Source organism: Cryptomeria japonica, chromosome 3 (assembly GCF_030272615.1).
Source record: "Cryptomeria japonica chromosome 3, Sugi_1.0, whole genome shotgun sequence".
NCBI lineage: Eukaryota > Viridiplantae > Streptophyta > Pinopsida > Cupressales > Cupressaceae > Cryptomeria > Cryptomeria japonica.
In genome coordinates this window covers 588,892,003-588,917,679 of record NC_081407.1, presented here as the reverse complement: position 1 = coordinate 588,917,679, position 25,677 = coordinate 588,892,003, and the positions used below count along the sequence as shown (strand labels likewise).

At 36.5% G+C, this 25,677-nt stretch overlaps 1 protein-coding gene across 2 annotated transcripts in view; it reads right to left on the bottom strand.

Annotated features, from left to right (window-relative positions):
* Positions 1–24,956, bottom strand: part of LOC131042665 (mitotic checkpoint protein BUB3.1) — a 162,445-nt gene extending 137,489 nt beyond the window's left edge. Inside the window, exons 1-4 of one of the 2 annotated variants that reach the window (XM_057975986.1) lie at positions 24,544–24,956; positions 24,328–24,458; positions 2,655–2,737; positions 2,084–2,341 (exon numbers count right to left, since the gene is read on the bottom strand). In XM_057975986.1, the coding sequence (XP_057831969.1) occupies positions 2,084–2,341; positions 2,655–2,737; positions 24,328–24,458; positions 24,544–24,750 (679 nt within the window). In that variant the 5' untranslated portion in view covers positions 24,751–24,956. The remainder of the gene's footprint in view (positions 1–2,083; positions 2,342–2,654; positions 2,738–24,327; positions 24,459–24,543) is intronic. The other variant, XM_057975985.2, reaches the window with a different exon arrangement.
* Positions 24,957–25,677: the final 721 nt, after the last annotated feature.

Here is a 25,677-nt window from a genome sequence, read left to right as displayed (position 1 = left end):
ATGCAAACTGTTTGACTAAATTCCTATCAGCAGTTGGTTTAGTTTTTGGGCATTCTAGGGTGCCCATTACAATTCATTTATTCTCAATCATATCAGCATTTGTATTTGAAGTTTGTGACCATTGATTCCTCAGATCTGATTGTAATTGTATGTCGAAAGGGGTTAAGTTGGCTATCCAATTCATATCAGATCACAACCAGCACTTTCATTTGGTTTATTATTATTTGCAAGTTGTGATCTGCTTGTTTAAGTGAATCTGAAGTTGTTTCCCGGCCATAGAGGATTTTGATTAGAAAGTTTCCAGCAATTAGTCTCATTTTGTTTTGTTGTTTCAGTTCATGTTTGCATCAGAAATCAAAAAATATACTAAAGTTCCTAGTTGGGGACATTACGATATCCTCCATTCAAAGAGGCACACCCTTCCACTTGCTCAACCCACCTATGAACGGGACCTTGGAGAACTTTTAAAAACTTCCTTTAGATAGACACGTGTTTAGCTCTAAGTATGCATCTTTGAGTTCTCTTCTAATTTTGAACTTAGCCCTTCTTAAGGCATGCACTTGACTCTAGACACACACCTATGTGTACATTGGTATCGTTGGCTCCATTGTCAATTGCACTTGGCTCCCATGGTAGCACCTATACACTGGCTTATTTTTTGAGAAGTCAAACTTCCTTTGGTTAGGTGTATGCTTCATTCCAAGCGCACACCTATGATGGTATTTTTAAATTTTGCCTTGAAAAGCAATTCTTGCAAAGTCAAGTGTACCCCTAAGACCCATACACACACCTTAATAGTTAATAGTTTACTGATGTTTTGAAATTTTAGTTTGTGCACATTTTACCTATGCCTTAGAAATTTTGTGATGGAATTTATTTTACGCATTCAAGTGCACCACTCTTTGTTGCTTGTGGACTTGACAATGTGGAAGACAATTTCCAAAAATCAAATCCACTTTGAAAGGTGCACCCCTAAGCTCCAACTTTTTAAGAAAATTATCTTTCGAGGACCTTTTTCCTCCAAAATGATCAGTGATTTAGAACTCCCAATTCCACAATCTTGCAAATATTAGAAAAGGACAACAAGCAACAAGACACTACAAACTAGACACGACCTGAAACACTTTCCACTTAAGACCACTTAGGATATTAAATTTGACTTGAAACTCAAAACAATGCAAAAGTTTTTTAAGGGTACAATAAGACCAAAAGTAGGCCAATGGAACTAGAAGAGTACATTCAATCATAATAGAGAAGTACTAACATAAATGGAACCCTTGGCCATGAAAAATGGTGATAATGAACCACTAAATAAACATAAATAAATGAAGGACAACTCTGAAGAAGTCAACCCCAAACCATAAAAATTAAATGCAAGAACTTTATTTGTATTTCAAAATTCATATATTATTTTTATATACTATTTTAATTGCCATCCCCTGTCCTCAAAACCCCATCCCTGAAACTCAAAGAAACACTATTATCATGCCAATTGGACTACGCAAACTGTTCTCTTTCTGATTATTAAATGGAAGAAGTGTCGAGGGAATATATCATATTGTTCTGTTACATATCCAATTGTTCTTTAAGAAAAATGGCTAACACAAAATAAATTATAAGAACATAAGACCTCTTTATTAGCATTAACTTTTAGAACCTTATTTTTAATGTTGCACTTTTGCAATTATTATAAGTTTGCCAGTTGTCACTTCATAATTCTTTCCTTTTTCTAAAAGGGGGATCAAAGCTTGTTCTGCATATGCTGCTTGTAAAAGAGCGTTAGCCCATACAACTATATGATCATTCTTTGCCTCATGTATCATCAAACTAAATGCTGAACAGAAATGTCCTGTTGTTAAATAGTTATATCTATCATGTAAAAATATATCACACGCTTTCATATTTGTGTAACATCTTTACTTTTCTGTCTAAAACCCAAATTTCATTCTTCTGCTAAACTTAGAAAGTAATCACTTGCCTAAGTTCCTTCAACTGGGGATGGAAAACAACACAAATAAACTTTTGAACTGAATCAAGACAATAATGAAATTGCGAAAATTCATATTCAATCATAGAAGCTTACCCGCTTCATCCTGATAGCAACAAACACAGTTAGTGTTATATTTCAAAGGTGACTCTTTTTCTTGCATCGGCCCAGACATATTACGAAGGTCGTATATATTTATTGCCACCATGCCACTGGCCACGACCAGATAGTAGCCAAAAAGTGACATACATTCCACAGCACCAGGTTGCACGTGTTTGTTAGATGATACTCCCCCATTTGCACGAGAATCCCACAACCTTAATGTCTTGTCCCAACTTCCAGTCATTATGTGACCTACATCAGCAAGCACCTTCTCATTTGTCTCAAATATTTTAATCCCCAATAATAACAGAGATTTATAGTAATTCCTATATCTGAATAAAGTCAAAAATCAAACAGAAACAACAATCTGAAAGTTGTCAGGGATTCAACTTCTTTCTTGCAGTGAACATTCACTTTTGGCAATAAAATCTACACTGTCACTTGCATGCAACTGAATTGGCTCCATGGAGTTGAAATATAGAAAAGTAATAGCTCATTTTCACTACAGTATCTCTGACAAACCAGCATAATCATAAACAAATAAAAACTAAAATTATTTGCATACCTGTAGACTGTGAAAATTCAACACAGCTGACCACACTATCATGCTTGCCCAAAATTTCTTCTGTTCCAGTGATGAAATTATACCTGATAGTTTAGAACAGTGTACAGGTAACAGCATTAAGTAAAGTTTTGGGCGTAATTATGATGAACTATAGGAAAAGAATAGCAAAGTATGTCCCATAGAGAATTGCCAATGTCAGAGATAACTTTTACCATAAGGATCATATAAATATATCAATAATTAAACACAATATTTGGTAATTTGAAGTATGATGTACAAACTATAACTACATCACAAGAGTTCAATGGTCAGTTACATTAAACTTAGCAGGGCTATAGATTTGAAATACCACTGGAACTCTCAGTAATGTTGAATTTTATACTTTCAGATTAATGGAAGACTGAGAAATCAGAATTTAACTATTAAATTAGATTGTTTGCAGTTAGAATTAATGATTTTTAGACTTAGGAACAAACATAGAAGATAAGCAAAATGAAACAAGACACCATTACCCTAGGAAAACCTCCTAGGAGGAAAAACCCAGCCAGAAAAGATCCTCAAATCTGATTATGGATTATATTCAATATTCTGTTACAATACTTATCTCTTAGGTAGCTTGATGAAAACACCTAGGGTAAACAGCACTTCTTTGCTGTTCAAATCAATGGAAATGTCATCTTCAGATCTGCATCTTGATGACCTAGCTCTTCATATGACAGAAGTATTACGCCTTCAAACAGCAGACATACTTTGCATCATTTGGATGGAATTCGCCTTCAAGGTGCAGATGTATTTGCACAGAATTAACTTGCAGCAGATAGATGAATTCGCCTACTTCTCCAATCAGATTTCGCACTAGATTGCAGAGCTAATGCGCTTGAGGGTTGAACAAATGAAGATTATATTTGATGCTTGCCAAAAGTACTTTACTTATATGATGCTTGACCTTTATTAAGTCGGCTTGGTTTAATTTAAACTTGGCGCCATTTTATGTTTTATTTCATCTAATGTGTGGCGTGTTCTTTTATAGGGTCGGCCCTATTTTAAGGGAACACACAATCTTTTAAGTGTGGCGTGAGAAAGGGCCCAACCCTAAAGGGTACACGTTACCCTTTGAAGTGAGAAAAGGGCCCAGCCCTTAAGCGGATTCCAATGTTGCCATTGGCAATTGGAATCCTCCTCCCTAGTTATAAACAACAAGTAAGTCATTACATTGTAAACATAAATGAAAAGTCCCTTTTTGTAATTTGAAGAAAATATGATTTTTTTTGTATTTTGGTTAAGGAAAAGACTAAAAATTAAGCTGAAAGTAAGTATAATCAAACCCTAGGTAAGTAATTCTATGAAGATGGAAATGAATGCTAATGAATTTCGAATTTGAATTTTATCGCAGAATTGAACTGTAATATGTGACTAACCCTAGATTTTATGGAATTGTGTTTTTCTTCTGATGATGTTAAGCTGAGAATGATAATTGAAGTATAAACTAAATCCTAACTAAATGCTGTTCAGTGATAAATAATGTCACAATGTAAATGTAAACCCTCATACAGCTGATTTGATTAACGATGCAAAAATAGATTTGAAACCCTCATAAAATATTGATCATAGCAGTTCAGGTCGTTAGTGGTAGTAAGACAGCAAATACTATTGATAAAATAATAGAAGATCTCCCATTCTAGGAACATTAAAGACTGATATTAAATATATATATATATAGTATCAACCTCTGAACAATTAGGAATGCACTCCAGCAGCAAAGTACTTGAAATAGGTAACATTCAAAATAAATGGTGGCAGTTATATGACAGCGTTAATGATGAGTATAAATTGCAATCAAAATAAACTAATCCAGCAATTAACATGCAGCAGTCAGTGACATGTTTTAACCTCAATATTCCATCAAAATCCAAGTCAGATCTGAGATCAAATCACAGCCAACAAATGAAATAATAACAGCACCAAATAGCATAAATGCAGCTGTATATAATATATAAGGACAGTGATGTAAATTCCAATACTAATAATTGCCAGGATTAATAGAACTGACTTTACAGCGGCAGATCTGCAATAACAATATAAATTTTGCCTCTCAAGCTAATTGCTGAATACAAATAGGCACAGCAGTTAATGGCCTTCAAACCCTTAATTAAATTGCTGGTATAGTAATTTGGTTGCAACAATGATGACTCAAAACTCCAAATAATAATAAAATCAGCACGTGTACTGTCTCGGGACTTCAGCAGCAACATGTAAACTTGAAACCCAGCTAGAATGCTGATTTAACAATGTGCAATAATTTGTTTGCAAATATGAATTTAAAAACCACAACCAATAAGCCCAAATGCAATCCTTGAGGTAGAATCACACAATTGGAGATGAGGATTTTCATCCTCAAATACAAATAGATTCCAAGAGGGTTTTCATCCTCCAGAAATTTGCCGACCAAAGCTTTCTATCCTTGAGAGTTCTAATTTGAAATTTGAATATGAAATGATGACAATGGACGATTTGATGTGAGCCTTGACTTCAATTTTAGGAGCTTTACTTCAAGCCCTCTATTTTATTTATTTTGTTTTCTTCCCTCCAAGTATTTAAAAATACTTTTAAATTACATTCAAATGTCCCTTTTGGAAATACATTTTGAATAAAGTGTTAAAGGTATTTTTTTAAACATTACATAGAACCTAAAATAACATTTTGGTGGCCTTTATTAAAATGAAATGATCAGGCCCACTTAAAAAATGATTGTTTTTCCCTTGTTCTATCATTTTGCCTATGGAAAAAGGGTATAGGCTAGAGGTATTCTTCATGGATCTAATCCTGAAAAGGGGCCATGACAATGAATTTGAGAAAAAATAAACTTTACAGGGCTTATTCTATCAGGCTAATTAATTAAGAGGGATCTATCTATTGCTTTCATTACTAAGCTGATTAATTATTCTAGAAGGTTTATTAATTAGGAAAAGGGTATTATCTATTTGCCAGGGATAGTTCAGTTGATTAGAAGCCCATGCAGCTTCTCATCCTCTTCGGGTGGGGGAGAGGAGCTGGTTGGAACCACCTAATTGCCACATTAGGCTTGAGGTTGAGCCTAGTTGGTGGGTTAAGCTCGAGGAAAGGGAGCGCAGGGGCAGGAACTAGTAGCCCTACTATGAGGAAGTTTCCTTTCAAGAGGCTCTGCTCCCCCAACAACCCACCTTGTTGTGATATGCCACTCAGTCAATGGATAGAACTAGTTCGTTACCGGGTTAGGGCTGTAACTAGTTCAGGGTTAACCACTGGGGTGTAATCAATTCAGGGTTGGGGTTGAGGGAAGGGTTAGGCTTTTCTAAGGGAGGAGGAAATTGACTATCTAGCCCCAAAACTGGAGGAGCAAAGGGATTGGGATTCACATGATTGGCCCCCCACCTCCCCTACGATTTGGCCTAACAAAGAAGTCACATATAAAGCAATTTGAAGTAGACTGTGATGTCTACTTTCAAGTGATAAAAGGTTTACCAATAGAACAACATCCCATATTTTTTTTAATCTTTGTTCTATTTCATGGATGGCAAAAGGCTAACGAAGAACATTTGAAATCAATACAAAATGATCACTGGCTAGATATTGATTTAATAAAATTTGATGTTTGTAGGGTCCATTGACTAAGAAAAACATTGCTTCAATGCATGACTTGAATATGCAATTTTATGGATTGAAAGCCCCATTCCTATTTCAGTAATCCCTTTATCCTTGCATATGGTGCCACTTTGTTCTCATTATACACTTATTATCATAACTTACATTTCTGCAGATTAAAAACCTATTTATGAGCAAAATACACCTACAATGATTATTTCCAAGCTGTAATCCACCCACACTTCACTACCTTTCACTTCATCTAGGTGTGGTATTGTTGGTTTTTTTCTGAAGCAGTTACGCACAAACCCATCCTTTTGTCCTATGTAGACCGACAACCACCCTAGACTGGTAGGAAATGCCACAAAGGCCTATTACTCCAATCTAAGAGTGACCTAAAAGCTCACCCAAAGCACAACACCTTGTGAGGATTTATTTGAAGAATTGGGAGTGTATTGTTACCACGTGAGAAGTTATAAGGATGGAAAATGGTTATATGTGTGAGTTTGGTTGTACTTAGCATTCTTTGGTTAATTATCAACATCCATTAAACTCATTAGAAAACATACTTAATGCAAAGGAATTAGCACAAGACATCTTATATTATACTTGAACCAGTTTTTACATTGATCAATATTATATGGCTCTAAGACAGAATGCTCAAAGTTAACAAACTAAATTCATTTCTTATCTATCTGCTACATCTCCGAGTCTATCTTGTATCTATATATCTATATGTCTCTCCATCCATCTATTGATATATCTATTGTAGAATTTTCTCTTTTTATAGCTGGTGAGTCAAATGGATCACCTCAAAACCTTCTAAGTTACCAATAGTAGCATTCCATTTACATTGCATTGCATGTAAGTGTAAATGGAATTAAAATAATTAGATTTAAAATGGGAAAAGCTTTAAGAATATTATATTTGTAAAAAAAAAAAAGAAAAATTGACTTATTAATTGATGTCAAACATAGTGTATAGAGATTAGAAATAACAAACATACATTAAAAAAATCCAATTATAAAAAAACAAGTATTATCTTTAAAAACAATTACTTTGATTTTACCTAAGAGGGTTTATGTAGCAAGTATATAGTTGTCTTAAAATAGTAAGCAAGTGCTACCATCATCAAACACAACCTACTATTTTAGGGGCAACCCAATGTTTATCTAATTTATGCACTTGTGCAAGGATTTACAGACAAGATGAATTCATGAGAACTGACAATTATACCCATTTTTCCTTCATTCTTGTATGTTTTAATTTTGTTGAAATTCCCATGGCTGTAGGAAATTTAACATTGGAAACAGTTTTGTGAGATTGTAGCCATGTCCTTACCATATATGTATAAATAAAAATGAAAAGATTCCAATTCGTCAGTCCAGGTTGTAGCTCCCATCTAGCTGCCCCATGCATTAATCTGTTTTTGGACTTGCATGCAACTAATTGATCTTCATGGTTTAGTCGTCTTGGTTACCAGCCTCCCTTTGTACTTGTGTATGCCTGGGATGATAATAGATGGACATATTCATGATTTGAGGCTTGAGCAACCCTTGGGATCTATTTGTCCAAGCATATTACATTATGTTCATATCACATTGCACAAAGATATTGTGATGACTAAATTTATATTATGTAAGCCCAATGAATGTCATCTGACTTCTGTGATTTTATTAAAGTCTTGAATAAATGTCTTATTTCCAGCACTTTAGAACAGAAAATTGTATATCTTGTGTGGGTTGTAGCTTGTGTTTCAGTTGAAAAGCCTATTAGTTGTGAAAAATACTTATCCTTTCCTTCTAAAACTGCCAAACACTTGAACCACTCTACAAAACATTGACACATGAGAATGCAAAAACATTGAAATTGTGCATCAAACAGCCGAATTCCTGAAAACATTGTGTCAAACGGCAAGCATAGGTCTGAACACTATTTTGGTGCATCACCGTATTAGTCTTAATTTTTATATTTCAGCAGTTTCTTCTCATGTTTCACTAGATTGCTAGGTTAGATATTTAGCAAAGGGTTCAATCTAACTGATAATAAAGATAAAAGGAGCAAAGAGTTCATCTACAACAAAAACATCCATCAAAAGCAAAGGTAACTTCATAGGAATCAATCAAATTCGACAAAGTGTATAAGAAAACTGAAGGCAAGGGCACAAACTTGCAAGTTAAATCTTTCAACACTGCAATTCCTTCTGCTATTTAGTGTGATTATAAATATGAGAATATGAATGTAGACATACAAGAACAAAGAAAGAAAATGTTCTATCACAACCAAATTCCCCACTCCCAAGGATCCTAGTAGAAGTCACCCCCATTGTGTATACCGCAAAGTCTGCATAAAGGAATAAAAAGAACAGCAGTAAGAATATAGAAAATATGAATACCTTTTGAGTTTTGCATCAAACTACAAATAGCCAAATGGAAAATACTTGTGGCCTTGTCAGCTTGCATTAGCTCCTGCCCTACCTCGGCTCCTATTTTCCCTTCCACAGTGTGTTTATTTTCCAACTTCCAATGCATTTAACTTTGAAGTGTTAGGTTTTTTTGTTTTATTTGTGTGGGAGACGATGCCTTTTGTGAGACAGACGATGGGAGTCTTCAACGAAATTCTCTTGCAGGAGACCGCAGCTAAAAGTCTCTTGCGACCAATGTAATGCCTCCACTAAGAACACAACCTTCAGATCAGATCGCAGAAATTAAATAGGGAAACATAAGCATTGAGATAAAATTATGAGGAGGCCAACCTAGGTTAGAATGATTTAATTACCAGCGAATTGACACGGCAGGACCAACTGAGATGCAAAGAAAATAAAATAATAACAATTTATTCATGCTGGCCGACCTAGGTTAAAATGATTTAATTACCAGCGAATTGACACAGCAGGGCCGACTTAGATGCAAAGAAAATAAAATAATAACAATTTATTCATGCTGGCCGACCTCACGTTCGGCGCCCTCTTATCAGAAATAATTAAATCAAGTTATGTTTAATTTATTCTATGGACCGGCCCATTATGAAAGGGTGGATTAAAAGGGTAATGAACAGTCATCTTAATTTGAAGGTATATAATCTAATCAGTCGCCTCTCTTCATAAAGGTATGATATGATATAAATAAGAGTTGAGATGAGAGCAAGAAAGGGGAATATCAATTCAGAATACAAATGGAAAAAGAAGATATCAGAAAATAAAGAAATAAAGAGCGGAATCTAACATAATATCACCTGCCTAAAATTAGGAAGTTGAATAAGTGTTTTGATCTGGATTAAGAAGGTCTAAGTCTGATTATTGGATCGAAGAGAAACAGATCAGATATTGATAAAAGATTCAAGCATACAGAGATTTAATATTATAACTGTGATTTGGGCAAAAACTAGGGTATTTACCAAAGGGGACATTACAAATGGTATCAGAGCCTGATTCTGCCAGCCTGAGGGGCATTACAAGTGGTATTTGATGAGTATAAATCAGAAGATATTGGAGATCATTTTATCATGGATTCAATTGCTTATCATTCTGATCAAAAAGCAGATCTGAGCAGAATCAAAGGTGAATTGTAGCAGATCAAAGAGGAGAATTAATGGCAATTTGTAGCAGACCTAAGATCAGACTTAAGGAGTCTTTGTGAGCAGATTTTTGAAGGTTTAATAAGCAAATTATTTCAAACTTTCTGAGCAGATTTAAGCAAATTTGTGAGCAGATTGTATAAGACCATCTTGAGCAGAATTTTTTTAAGAACATTGAGCAGATTTTGAAGGTGTTTTGTTGCAGATATTAAGGGCGAATATGTACAGACCTTTGAGTATAGTATAAGTAGATTTAAGAAGCAATTTTTTTTAGCAAATTAGTAAAGAGTTTCAGAATTGATTGAAGAAGGAGATCAATCATTTATTCTTTTATTTCCTTGGAGGTCGGTGCCTCATTTTTAAAGAGATTTATGTCTCTTCCTGAGTAGGTGCTCAGTGTTGTCCATATTTTTGCATTCATAAAATTGGACAACCCCTTTAAAAATTTTGTTCAAAAAATGAAGATTTTACTCAAGGCATGCTTTTCGAGGCGAAATTTTTGATCCTTTCTGAACTGGACTGATCTTCAGTTCATCCTTGATCCACGTTTCAAATTTCATTGCGTTCCGAGTTTGTTTGCTTGGTCTTTTCTTCAAAATCGGGTTTTTTCCTCTAGACTGCAAGTGGGAAATTTTCCTTCTTTGCAAGTAAGGAGATCCTTTTATGTTTTTAAGTTGTAGGGGTTTCTTCAAGCAATTACAAGTGAAAGTTTAAAAGCTGTAACTTGTAATTTCCTTTTTCTTTTCCATTTTCCCTTTTTGGTCTTTTAAGTTATTCTGTAGGAACATTTTGGTCAAATTACAAGTAAATTTAAAAATACAAGTTTATGAAAACTTGTAAGTGCTTTAAAAAGTTCGTATTTTCTTTATTGTGAACTTGTAATAAGGATTTTAAAACCCAATTACAAGTGTTTAAGTGCTTTTTGAGTTTTATGTGTTATTGCTTTTCTAAAACCCGATTTTGCAAGGGTGGAGGAAAAGTAAGTTTTATTTAAAACTTGTAAGAGGGTTTTTGAAAGATCCCTGATGGATCCCCTTGCATACACTCTAACCAATAATGCCAATGCCAAAAGAATCCACTGCCAATTAATAGCTGAGGGCTACGTCCCAGCCAGTACCAATCATGGGGTTTGCGTCCCAAATTGAAGAATTGCTCTACCAGAGCATTATCGCACCAAACAAGTTTTCAATATGTAAAAGATAATGAGAAATTAGGTTTCCTTCTCCTTATATCTCTTTCCTTCCAAATCGAACCCTAAAGATATATGAAAAGTGTGCTTTAATATAAAGTCATATTTCCCAATATTGGGCGCCCAAGTATAGAAAAAACACCACTTTTTCAATATAAAATAACTCCAAGCGCCACAAGGACCCTAGCAAGTGAAAATCATTTAGAAAAGTTCAAGACCTTTCCAACGAGCTATAACACATGGGCATACGAATCCAGATGAAGCCAAAAACCCCTTATTACTCCGAAATGGCTATAAACATAGCCTTATTTAAAATATTAAAACGCTAACTTAGGAAATATTTAAATATATTAAAAATATAACCCAAATAGCTACACAAAGCTCGAAACACACCAAAAGCCTGAAACTGAACTTGTCACTTGTCTGTGACTGATGTCAGAAATCATGGATCAACTGGCAATCTCATCCCTAAAAACTAGGGATGCTCCTAGAAACTAGGAAACACACCCAAATCTCCTGAAACTGAAACCATCTGAAAGGTCATGAATAACCTCACGACTGGCAACTGTCTCGACCTCCTAAAATTTAGGGATATCCCCTAAAATCTAGGAACTGCTCCAAACTGGCTCCAAACTACCTGTAAAGCCAAAATCCAGTCACTATATGCACTAAATGAGTCCCAATCAACCTCTGCTAGCCTACGAGACTCCAATGATAGGCCAACTCCTCTGTCTCTGATGTCCACTCTAGAAAGGGGACATGACAATTTTAAAAACCCGATTGCATCTTTTTTTTTCTTCCAAGTTCTTATGCCATTGCTTGCTATTGAATCTCTAAAACCCGACCACGTTTTTCCCAAGGGCATCAATTTGTGGCATTCTTGGTTGAATCCAACCCAAGTGTATGCATTCTTGGTTGAATCCGTTTACCATCTTTGCCATGATTTTGGGGTTCAATGATCTTTGCCACGTTTTGCATATATTGGTGTTTTGCTTCCGATTTCTGTTGTGTTAAGCTCCGCGTTTTAAGCGCTTTGACAACGTATTTCGCCATTATTGCAAGTCGTTTTGCATCAAGCATTCAATGAAGAGTGTTTGGCATCAAATGTGATTCTTCCTTCAAGTCGTTTTTTGTGAAATGAGTTAAATGCAAAACCGTTTTACTTGCTTCATGGAATATCAACGTGGAGGTTTCATAATCTATTTATAGAGCATTACGGTTTCTCCCAAGCTCATTTGTTTTGGTCTAGGGTATTCTTCAAGCAAGCGTTACAGATTCTTGTTCAATGACCGATTTGCCAGCATCATCTTCCCAAAAGAAGATGAAGTACAAATATGACAAATATCATAATGAAATCTCTCCTTCTCAAGTCTCTTCTTCATTGGATGAGATTAAGGATACAGAAATCGAACATGTGGATATGTCAGATTTCCTTAAGAGGGTTAGAAATCATGTGGATCACAACATGCAACGCTTGCTGGATAGTCATATTCATCTTGCCTCCTCCTTCCCAGTGGCTGCCCTAGAGCCAGAATTTGTTCTTGCTTATGCCGCTCACTTCGATCGAGAGACCAGAACCATTAGAGATGATGATGGAGAGGTTATTATCCACCTTGATGCTGAAACCATTGAGAAGATTTTCAAAATACCTACAGCTCCTATTTATGTAGAGATTTCAAAAGAAAATGCAGCCAAGTACTATATGAAGAGGGAGAAGGAATGCAAGCGACATATTAACAGATGGATTCAGAAACCCCGGACTTGTCTTACCTGGTGGGCCAAGTTGTTTTGGTGTGACTTCAAAGGAGAAATTGGTGACACAATTACTCTTTTGAGCAGGATCATGGGTTTAGAGCACTCTGGTATCTTTGAACCATGGATGTACTAGTTCATTGTACTCATCAAACAGTCCCAGCACATCTTTTGGGGTGAAATCATTAGTGATGCTTTGTGTGAGCAGCTTGCCAAAGTTCCTACCACTTTGACCTTCTACTTGAATTCATACTTGGTATATATAACAACATCACTCAGACATTTTCCTGGTCTTTCTACCAAGGGTGATCGTCGCTTGTGCCTATGTGGGATTATTATGATCAGCTGCCTTTGAGACCTAGCAAGTTGCATTACAGGAAAATCCACTATATGTGTTTATTTAATAAAACACTGAAGAATAGAAGGGTGTCAAATGTTGCATGGGAGAGAGTTAATGAATATGGATGTCTTTTCCTTCAATTCCCAACTTTTACTTATATAAGAGTTGGATGCTACAACGGACAGCCCTATATGCTTCCAAGATACCCAACCGATAAGATTATTCTTATGGAATTGGGAAGACAACTCATGGCAGTTCATGCACAGCAATCTATTCGACATAAGGCTGGAATGGGGATATCTTCAAGTAACCCATTGCAGATTGGCCGATATTCTCTCATGACGTCTACAAAGGCTAAAGCCATGGAGACTGAGATGCAGGAGATCAAGCTCAAAAGGTTCAAAGCAAGGGCCAATTTTGATTACCGGAGCATGAAAGAAAGGATTAGGAGGTCCTTCACACATGTGCATCACATAGAGGACATCTGGATTGATCTTCGCATAGAAGAGGAAATTCGTAGGATGGACTATTGCAGGCTCACCCTTGAGCAAATTGTTGACTTGAACCTGACAAACATTCCTGAAGGAATGATTGATGATGGGAACGTACTTGATTTCGATTATGTTGAAAAAAGAGTTGATGAAGCCCCACTTCCATCAATTCAATGGTCACAAAAAGAATGTACCTCTATCCTGGATAGATTTCAGCCTGTTTTGGCTAACACCAATGCTTGGCTCAAAAGTAATGGTGTTAGATTTATCAAGATCAAAATTAGCAAAGATGATGATTCTACGGGACCTATTGGATGCAAGTCTGAAATCAAAATTGATAACAAGGAGGGTGCATCATCTTCTACTACATGAATTAAATTAAGAGTCAGCAGAGCAATGGTAATTCCTCCTGAAGAAATAACAGTTCAAGGAAAAGAGAAACCTCAGCTTCATATTCAAATTATTGATTCTACGAGACCTATTGGACGCAAGTCTGAAATCAAAATTGATAACAAGGAGGGTGCATCATCTTCTACTACACAAATTAAATAAGAGTCAGCAGAGCAATGGTAATTCCTCCTGAAGAAATAACAGTTCAAGGAAAAGAGAAACCTCGGCTTCATATTCAGATTATTGATTCTGGAGATCCAGAGGAAGAACAGCAGCAAGATGATGATCCTAAGTCCACAACTTCAGAGTCACCTCATGAAGTTCCTTCTCAGGTTCCTCTGTATGTGCCTTTGCCCAGCTTGTCAATGACAGAAATTGATACTTCTGCTATCAATTTTGAGAAGTTCATGAAGCAATCATCACATCCTTTGGTTACCAAGCAAGCAATGATTGTTGTTCAAACAGAAACTTCTCCTAGGGTAACAACTGTAGTTCAAATGAAGCTCGTTTCTTCACTGCCTCCTATTATTTCTGAAACATATTCAATGGCTCTACCTCCTTGGCTAAGCTCCTTCACTCCCAAGAGAAAGAAATAGGAAATTTCTCCTAATATCTTTGATTTTGAGCAGCTGAAAAAGTCTAAACCCAAAGCTGCTAAAAGGGTTAAGACAGTTTCAAGAGTGATAGTTGATAGCAACAGAATGAAAGTTGCAGAAATTGTTGAACCAATTGTGGATAAGCCGTATGAAAAGATGCAAGCTTCTGACTACAAAATCACAAGGGTGGAACTTGATAAACAAACACATGCAGTTGTCATGCATGATGCTCAACACTCAGTGGCTTCATTGGTGCAGCGGTATGATGAACTCCTAACAAAGAAAGACAAGTTGAAAGAAGATAATTTGCAGCTTATCTCAGTGATCCAAAAGATCACTAAATCTTCTGAGGAAAGGGCCAATCCTTCAACTTCTTTTGTCTCAGAAGAATCAGTTCGGGAAGTTGAACGAGCTGCTCAAAAAGTGCGAGCAATTGATTCTTGGGTAGATCAGATTTCAGATCTATGTACTCAAGTCTTGAAGGAGACATTCCAGGTAATGGTCAAGTTGGAAATGACCAAGGTGAAATTGAACCAGACTTCTGAAGCTTTCAAATAGGATCTAGAAAAGGTTGAGAGCAACTTTAAAGTTTGGCGTAGGTTGCCAGAAGAAAAATTGGATGTTCTACAAGACAATAGCATTATTCCTACCAGGGTCATGTATATAGAATTTGCAAAACTTCTAGAGAATAAATCCCTTGTTCTGAAAGAACTCATTCAAGAGATTGATGATGCCTTGAAATTGCGCCATGGAAATGGTGCAAGATATTGTTTCTCGTTTTGAGAAAATCTCTTGCAAGATCATAAGTCAGGATGAGGAGTTGTTGTCAGAAGAAGAAGTTCTTTCTAATTTGAACAGAAAGATTCATCAAGAAATGGAAGCAGAACAGTTTTCAGTTGCATCAATTCAAGCTTTGGTGAAATACCAAGTCTTTCTAGAAGAAGTTCAAACTGTTCTAGAAAAACATAGAACCACAGTTCTTAGTTGTTGTGATGTTGTTATCAAAATGGTCATTGTTGCTAAGAATACCCATGAGCCAAATCATGATGAGCTGCGAGGAATCATCCAAAAATTTGAAGAATACATGGCCAAGTGTGTTGCTGTATAAGTGTCTTTTTTAATTTCAGAATTGTAGTTTTCTTTTCGACAAGTTTACTTGTAAAAACAATTTTGTAATTGCAAGTTAACTCATCACTTGCAGTTTTGTAATTACAAGTCAATTTAGAAAAGGACTTGTAATTTTGAATAAGTCTTAGTTAGTTGTTGAAAAGGTCCAAGTTAGTTGGAATCCTCGTCTATTGTATCTTTTATCTTTTTGGAAAGCAAGAAAACTCGACAGGGTTTTCTACTCATTAAGACTTTGAGCTTTATAGTTGTAAATTTGCCATCTTTGAGTAATATAAAGAAGTGAGGAATTTCAGACTTTGTGTTGAAATCTTGCTTTGTTCCCTTTGTGTTCTTATGTCATTTTGGAATATAATGTAATGTCCCCACTTTGAAATAGAATTTAATAATAAATGATAATAATAAAATTAAAATATAAAATAATATAATTAAACATGATTAATTAAAAATTAATTAAGTTAATGAAAAGTCAAAAGACATGAAAGGAAAAGTTGTGACTCCCTCAACAATGAGATATAAAAGGGAGAAGAAAACCTCATTTGAGAGGGGGGGATAATTTGGAAATGAGAAGTGCAGATCTGATTTAAATAATAAGTGCAGATCTGATTATGAAAGGTTGTGTCCCTTTCAAAAGGTAGAAATAATGAAGAGTTGCACTCTTTCAAAGGGGTGCTAATGGTGAAAGGGTATGTCTCTTTCCAAAGGGCATACATCATGAAGAGGTGTGACCTCTCCCTCAAATTGAGAGATATAAAGGGAAGGAATCAAAAGCATCTAGTGACATCACCATTGATCAGATCAGATCAGAATTGTTATCAAGTTACAGGCAGTAACATTTGTGTTCTTGGTGGTATGCATGGGGATGTGCTTAATATGTATGCTTAGTATATGAAGCCTGATAAAGTTGTTATGCAGAATCTAGTAATAATATTGTTATAAACTGCAATATGTATGACAGTCATACTTAATTTCATATATATTTATAATACATGAGAAGTTAGTGTACTTATAGTCTAAATCATGTTATTACTGTCAGTATTTAAGAAGATGGGGATGAGATGTTCCAAAGAGGGGCAGTCTAAATCCAAGCAATAGGTTAAGTCCCAAGATAGGGTGGGGATCAGCGACCCATAAACCTTCAGGGTATAGACCCAAGATAGGTAAGGGCTTGGATCTGTAAACTTTGAGGGAACCTATTGTAGTTGGTCTCTAAGCGCTTTGGTAACATACGTAAACCCTTCTCCCTTAAAACTCAAGTAGTAACAAGGTCTGATATCGATATTAATAATGATATTAATCATCCAATGAGGATAATAGATAAGCACTTGTTAATAACTAATTGAAGAATATCAATGAATTTTAATAGTTTGAAATAGATCAGGTAGGGGTCATTACATATACCTTTGTGCTTACTTGAGATTGTGGAAGGCTGCTAAAAAGAACTTCACTTCACTTCATATAATTGCAGACTTTGTGTTGCAGCTATTAGAGGTGGAATTAGTTTAAAAAGTTATAATTTGAGTTGAGAAGTGTTTGAAGATTTTGTGTTTGTGATAATTCTCATATAGAGTGGTTTTAAAGTGCATTATATTTGCAGACTTTGTGTTGCTATACACTGCATTTGTCTCTAAAAGTTATCATCATTAAAGGGTAGATAGGATTGCAGATATTCAGGACTTTGTGCTTGATATTGTTTTCCCATCTCGGAGGAAGTGACGGAAGTCTTTGGGCTTTCAGGAAACTTCATTTCCTCTCTCTCATTTTATTGTACAAGTTATTGCTGATATTTGTTTCTAGTTGCTATTTTTTCCTATGAAGAGAGAAGAATATAGTTTTTCTTGAAAGAAGGAAAATTGTTGTCCCATCCATATTAAATTAGTTTAGATATGGGGAGCCTTCCCTTAGAATTAGGAGAGTGTTTACTCACATGCTGTGGCTAAAAATCCACAATTGTGTACAGCTGTTGAGGTGTACAAAATTTTCAACCAACACTCAGTAGTGGGGATTGGTGTCTCAAGGGGGTTAATGCTCAGTTGGCACACCAAGTTTAAAAATTGCGAGAGTGATGAATGTATAATTTTAAATATGAGCTCATGCTGCAATGACAATTATACAGGAGACATGAGTTATTACAGTGAATAAAGATCATTAAAACAATCTAAAATTGTTTGAACAATCCAAGGATTTGATCTATATGGAAAACTTCAAGAAAATAGTTGCAGACTTATATCAAAGGCAGAGTTGAAAGATAAGATGACAGTCCATAGAACGTGATAGAAAAAGGCCAACCCTATATTGCATGGATGAAGGTATGACAGTCCAAAAAGAGACATTCATGACTTTCTAAACCAAGAAGAGGACACAAGAGGGTAAAGGTTTTGAGAATTAACCCTACATCGAAGGGTAATGAGAAGTGGCAGTCCTATGACTAAGATAAGAAGCAAGTTAGATTACCCCAAGGGATGGAACTGGTCATAGTTGGGCGTTCCTACCTCTTGTAGGCCAAGTGATAAATTGATTACCCCAAGGGATGGAACTGGTCATAGTTGGACATTCCTGCCTCTTGTGGGCCAAGTGATGAATTGATTACCCCAAGGGATGGAACTAGTCATAGTTGGACGTTCCTACCTCTAGCAGGCCAAGTGATGAATTGATTACCCAAAGGGATGAAACTGGTCATAATTGGACATTCTCGCCTCTTGTGGCCCAAGTGATAAACTAATTACCCAAGGGATGGAACTGATCATAGTTGGACATTCCTACCTCTTTTGGGCCAAGTAATGAATTGATTATCCCAAGGGATGGAACTAGTCATAGTTAAACATTCCTACCTTTTGTGGGCCAAGTGATGAATTGATTACCCCAAGGGATGGAACTGGTCGTAGTTGGACGTTCCTGCCACTTGTGGGATGTAAGGCGAATGGCCACGATTCGGATGTTACGCACTCTTGGGCTTAGTTGGGTTGGGCAGTTTGCTAGCGCCTTTTCGAGTTCCTACTGAACTAAGTTGTGATGTCCCCTTCTAGTTGACATATGTTAGCTGATTAGATTAGCTTATCACTGACCCTCGTAGGCTGATGAGGTTGGTTAGAGGGTCCTCTGGAGTTTGATTCATCATCTTCAGAGCGAGCACTCCAGGACTGTTTTCGTTTGAGGTCTCCAGGACTCCGTTTGAGATACTTTCTATTTTTAGCAGTCCTGCTATTTATAGCCAATGGGTTGGGCAGGGGCAGAGTATGGTTTGGCAGTCTCCAGTTCTGACGGCAGGCAATTATGATGAATACTTAGAGGGATATTAATATTTAATTATTTTAATTAAATATTAAATGGGCGAACTTTAATGTTTTAATGTTTTAAAAGTCACTTTAAGTTATAACTTAAGTGAGGATCTATTTCTCATCAGATGGGGCCAGTTTTTTATATTAAATGGAAAGTGATTTATTTTTGACACTTCAATAGTCAAAAATAAATAATAAAAGTTAAAACATCATTAAATGCCAAATCGCACCTTTCTTGGGAATCGCACCAAACCCTAAGTGGAGAAGATTAAAGAAGATTTTAGGTCTTCTTTTCATTATGCTGAGTTTTGATATTTTGGATTTGAGCTCTGAGAGGAGTTTTTGGCCAAGGGTTTCAGCAGAAGATTCTTCTGCAGTGATCGGAAGTATCGGTGCAGGAAAATGTGGGATTCTTGTACAACAGCATCAGAGGTTGTGAAATATCGGTTGATCTTGCTTATTCAGTTGGTTTCATTCAGGGACCAAGTTTGTGCTAATTAATCAGAGAGTCACCGTCAGTCTTCAGTGTTTTGTTTGCAGCAGTGAGAGGGAAACAAAGGTACACAAAGAGGATATTATTAGGTGGCTGTGGGGATTGTACAGCTGCTTGGGAGTTGCGCCAATCACCTGAAAGAGGCTGCGATCTGCATGCTGGAGGGTTGCAAAAATATATTAAAAAAAAGCAGAAGGTGCGCCTAGCCTGGACTCTTCCATTAAGCTATCATGCATGTTGTTCGGGCCAGTCTGGAATAAATTACACCATGCTGTCATAATGGACTGTGTATGACCAGCAAGAAGGAAATAAGGGGTTTCAGAATTTCTTGGTATTTATCAATTTCCTCTCTAGTATTGTTTGTTTATGTATTGAGGATAAATAAAGGTTGAATGAATGTAATAAGGGTTTGATCAGTTTACTATCAAATTATAATTGATTTCTAGCAATTCCCCATAGTTGCTTTTTGAGCTTGTAATAGTCAAAATTATACTTGCTGTTCAAAAATTTGCAAAGAACAAACTTAAAACGCAACAGGTTCAACTAAAATTCAGTTGTCAGAGTTGAGGGCCTTTTGAGGTTCTTACATAAGCAATGATTGGTTATAGGTTAATTAGCTAGTCATAATGTTTATTGTAATCTACCTATTCGCCATGTCTACATATATTCACATGTATGCTCTATGTTTTCATGTGTATGCTCCATGTTTTTATATGTATGCTATGTGTTCAATTCATGCCTAATGCATTCCTAGCATGTCAATTCCATGAATCTCTATGATTATTGCCTTGGGTTGATCTAGAATATGAGAATAACAAGAGCAAACCAAAAAGCTATGAACTTATTTAGGGTAATAGATATGTGTCATGCTTCTAATCCTCGTCTTAATATATGTTAAGATCACCCATGCTTTAAGACAAAGAGATATCCATAGTATGGGGCAAGCGTTTGGTCAACCAAATTAAAGAAGAAAAACCAATCTCCAAGGGTTGATTTACTCAGTTCATAGAAAGCAACATTGCTTGACGACAAGCAATTTTGGGAAGGGTGGACTGTCATGCACCCACAAAGAACACAACCTTCAGATCAAATTGTCGAAATTAAATAGGGAAACATAAGAATTGACATAAAATAATAAGAAGGCCGACCTAGGTTAGAATGATTTAATTACCAGCGAATGGACACAGCAGGGCCGACTTAGATGCAAAGAAAATAAAACAATAATAATTTGTTCATGTTGGCCGATCTCAAGTTTGGCGCCCTCTTTATCAGAAATAATTAAATCAAATTATGTTTAATTTATTCTATGGGCCGACCCATTATGAAAGGGTGCATTAAAAGGGTAATGAGCAGTCATCTTAATTTAAAGGGATATATCTTTTAATCAGTCGCCTCTCTTCATAGAGGTATGATATGATATAAATAAGAGTTCAGATGGGAGCAAGAAAGGGGAATATCAATTGGGAATACAAATGGAAAAAGAAGATATAGGAAAATAAAGCAATTAAGAGCAGAATCTAACATAATATCACCTGCCTAAAATTAGGAAGTTGAATAAGTGTTTTGATCTGGATTAAGAAGGTCTAAGTCTGATTATTGGATCGAAGAGAATCACATCAGATATTGATAACAGATTCAAGCATACAGAGATTTAATATTATAACTGTGGTTTGGGCAAAAACTAGGGTATTTACCAAATGGGACATTACAACCAGAGAGATCTCAGGCAAGGTCTCCAATACTGGAGACACATCTCGATCTCTGAGACACATCCCAAGGGGTCAGAGATGCATCTCCAAGCAACACAGGTTAAGAGGTAAGCAAATACGCATACACAAGGATAAATTTTGCATATCTTGTGGCTGCCAATACAAGTGGGATGGATTCACATTTTTCTTTGGCAATAGTGATAGCATTAGCTCTCCTTTACTGATCCATGCAGTGCAGGAATGATCTATATCAAAAAAGTGCATCTACAATATAGAGAACTGGAACTTTTTTCCAGCCTTTTGGAACAAAACTGAGTTGTAGTTCAAGGTATTGAACACCCAGAGGTTTTCTTTAAAAAATTGGCAAGAGTAAAACTGCTAATATTTCCTGCTAAAAAGCAATGTTATTCGTGGAGTACATCCTCGAGTGTTGTATACATTTGCCAAGAATCCCTTGCCTTGGGAACATGAAAGTATATCTCGAATGTCCCCAAAACGCATGTGATATTAAGCATCAAATTGAGTGGACTATTTTGATGCTTGTCCAATCAATTTTTGTCGAGGTGGTTGTGACAACAATGGAGATGATTGTTCATTAAAGTGTGGACACAACCCTGCAGAAAGTGTAGTGATGTTGTGATGAATTGACTATAGGGTACATTTAAGAATAGCATGGCTCATGTTTGCAAATCTTAGAATGTGGTGCAAGTATACTGCGCATTGTGTTAAAGACAACCCAAAACCACACCCAAAATTTATCAAGCAAAAATAAACCTGCTTTTTTGTTGAAATAATAGATTTTAGGTTGTTTCCGATACAAAAAAAGCGTTAACTTTATGGTAGACATGACATTTTCACAGTATAAAAATGAAACATGAATAATTGTATGAGCTTAGTTGGCATCAACATTTCAGATCGCAAGCCCGTTAATGGGCCTTTGCGGGTTAATCCGAAGCAGAATGGTGAGATGATATCAAGTTGGATCCCCCCGAACCCGGTTGGGTCAAAATAAATTTTGACAGTGCAGCTCAGGGCAACCCAGGCCCCTCAAGCGCAGGATGTGTTGCCAAAGACAATAAGGGTATAGTATTAGCAAAAGGTAAGCAGCGCCTCCCACTAGGGACAAATAATGAAGCTGAAGTGAAGGCGGCTCTAATGGCTATTCAGTTGGCGACAAGAATCATGGTGTCGAAATTACACCTAGAAGGGAATTCTCAAATTATTATTCAAACTATTATAAGGGGTGGAGCTCAGAATTGGAAGATTGACCGTGAGATTCAAGAGATAAAGGAAAGATTAGCATATTTCCATAGTTTCAAAGTATCCCATGTTCGAAGGGAAGGCAATATGGATGCAGACATGTGTGCAAGCCAGGCTTTTGACCTCCAAGTTGGCAAAGTGAAGTTTGAAGTGGAATAATACATATGTTCCATAGTTTCAAAGTATCCCATGTTCGAAGGGAAGGCAATATGGATGCAGACATGTGTGCAAACCAGGCTTTTGACCTCCAAGTTGGCAAAGTGAAGTTTGAAGTGGAATAATACATATGTTCATATATTTGAAACTTAAATCTTAAGCCAAAATTTGAATTGCACTTTATGCTCGTTAGCTTGTTCAGGGGCGGTAGGTGGGCACGACGTTGAGCTTTAATAGCTCTGCATGGAGGCGGTATGGTGTGCTTTCTTATAAACTCGAAATTCAACATATCCCGATGCATATCTTGGCAGATATTTTTTTGGCGGAGAGGAGTTGTTTAGTTTGGCAATGTGGCGGTTGCTTTTAGCAAAGTACCCAATGCAGCATTGCAGACGCATTAATGGTGACAAGCAGGTCACACAAGTTCGCCACCCTAGCTGATTGAGCTTCATTAATCTCTTGTGTGAGGCTTATCATTTTCATATTGGCTTTCCCGTCAAGCAAAAGAGACTTGAGCAGTTTGAAGTGTGACAGAGACACAGAGTTCGGCGTTTCAAGGTGGTGGTGTCGAGGAGTGTTGCAGAGTTTAAATTCTGGATTCGCATGGAGCCCAAATTTTCCTTGCAGGCGGCTAGACCAATGGTGGCCTTTTGGGGCCAAATTTCAGACGAAAGACTATCTAACCTTTTTCATTTTAAAGAGCAAGAGTTTTTAACGCGAATCAAGATTGTGTTAGGGGAAGAATACTTTAAGGCGCAGTACAAATATCGCACGAATGCAGATATCGCTTCCATGTTCACAGCATGGTGTTTTGAATTGGTCAGCTCGGAGAAGGTGAAATGGATAGTTACAAACTATGTGAAGGAGGAGTGGCACGGGGGGTTAGAGAGCTTTCTAAGGATGTCGCGAGACGGGAGTGGCTTTGTGTGCCCGAATGGGGTTCGGCTCCATTCGAGTGAATTTCGTCCTCCCTTACGACCCTACCTCCTCTGGAGCACTAATAGCAACAAGGAGGTTTGAATGGCGTCGGCGCAAATTGGGATGCATGAGATTCAAGAGTATCTTCGGGCATGGGAGAGGCAAGACATTCGCAGGGCCCTACTGATCAAAAGTCAACGAATGAAGGCTCGGCTTCATCTTCCAAAAGAAAGAGAAGGCGACCGAGAGGCTCACGGAAGAGACCAGTGAAGCGCAATCTTTGGATTGGCTTCCTGCCAGAGGGCAACGAGGACCTGGATGATACAGAAGACCCACTGGATGATGAGCCAAACAGCGAAGGGAGAGGCAAGGAACTTGCAATAGCAAGTGGATCTTAGTTTTTTCCAATTCAAGCTTGTTTTTTGTGATATGAATATGTAAATCAATAAAGACTGAGAACTATGCAGTAGATTAGGTGATAGGTAGTCCTTTAATGATGCTTTTGATCCAAATACTTTATCTTGATGGTTTTGGATTCAGTAGATGGCTTATAAAACTGTATGTATCTTATGTTTTTACATCAATAGAAATCAACAGTAACCGATTAAAAAAAAAGACATTTCAGATCACGCTATAGAAGAGGAATAAGTGAAATTCAGTCTTTATTTTGAATAATTTATTTGTTATTCTATGTTTTTAAAATATATCATAAGTTTGCGAAAAAGAAATGTACAGTAAAGACGCGTATTAAGAGCTGGGCCTGAGTTGCAAATGAATACCTTGTGAGAGTGCCGTCTGAGCCAGCACTTAATGCAGAGGAATCATCAATGAAACAGCAATCCAAAGCTTGCGCACGGTGATGGAATTTGGTTCTTAATGCATTCTCATCGACGTTGTATAAGTTGACAGTCTACAGAGGAGAATCCCTGAAATCAGTTCAAATACATGAGCACATAAAATTAATTAAACGGGGTGTAGGAACAAGTGTTTCTTACGGATCCCAATGAAGAGACGAGGTGGATGTTGGAGTGAGTAGAGAAGCCAGGATCCCATGAAGAGACGAGGAGAGTGTTGGAGTGAGGAGAGAAGCGAACTCTGGAAACAACACCTTTAGGAGGGGATTCGAGCTTGCGACCTTGTCCACCTCCATCTCCACTTCCTTGCCCACCTGTACCCTCCCTATCCTGCTCGACTTCTTCCATCGCTACTCAATGATTCTTTAAAATTGTTCGCCCTCTTTTTGAATTCAAATGGGAGAAGTCACATTCCAGTCAACTTGTAGTTATCGACTGCGATTCGGTGGATTGGATTTTTTATCTGAGATCATTGGTAAAATATTAAATCGGTATACAAGCTCAATCTCGAATGGCACGAAAGCGGGAAAAAATAGAAACTTGAAAAAGGAACAAACACCTCGTTTTTTAAAATTAACTCAGTTAACTACTATAACTCCCGTCTCCATGGGTCTGTTCCCATCTAAAATTTTAATTAGCAGTGCTGCTTATAAATTAAAAATAGGTTTTGAAAAAAAGGGGTTAGAATAAGTAGTAGTAGCTGTTTATTGAAAAAACATGACATGTGGTTTTACCATTTATTTTTCTTTCTTTTTTATTTGCCTACAATTTTACCTACAAATTTTATTTGCAACAAATATTAATAGCTTACAAAATGATTTAAGAGGTTTGCATAAAAATAAGCAGCCATTTTACTATCCATGAGGTCACCTACCCACTAATTGCTCTTTAAAAAGTTGAGTTGCTAGATGAAATAAGCTAAGCAACCGCATGGAGACTCCATGGGGACCTCTCGTAAGTATTCAGAATGCATCAATTTAAAAAATTTGAGAACTATTGTTTTTATTTAAAAAAACTTAGAAATATTTTATTTATTATATATGTGAAAACATATTTTTAACGTACTAATTATTTTGAAAATATTACGCTTATTATTCAATATTAATATTTTGGCAGTAAGACTCAAATTTGATGGCATTACACTCCACTCCTTGTTGTCATTATAGAATGTCTTTGTCAATTAATCAATTTGAAAAATGTCTTGAAATGTGTAATGAAATTGATAAATAAAGATAAGAATATTTAGTTTTCAATGGAATTAGAAGTTGTTTCATT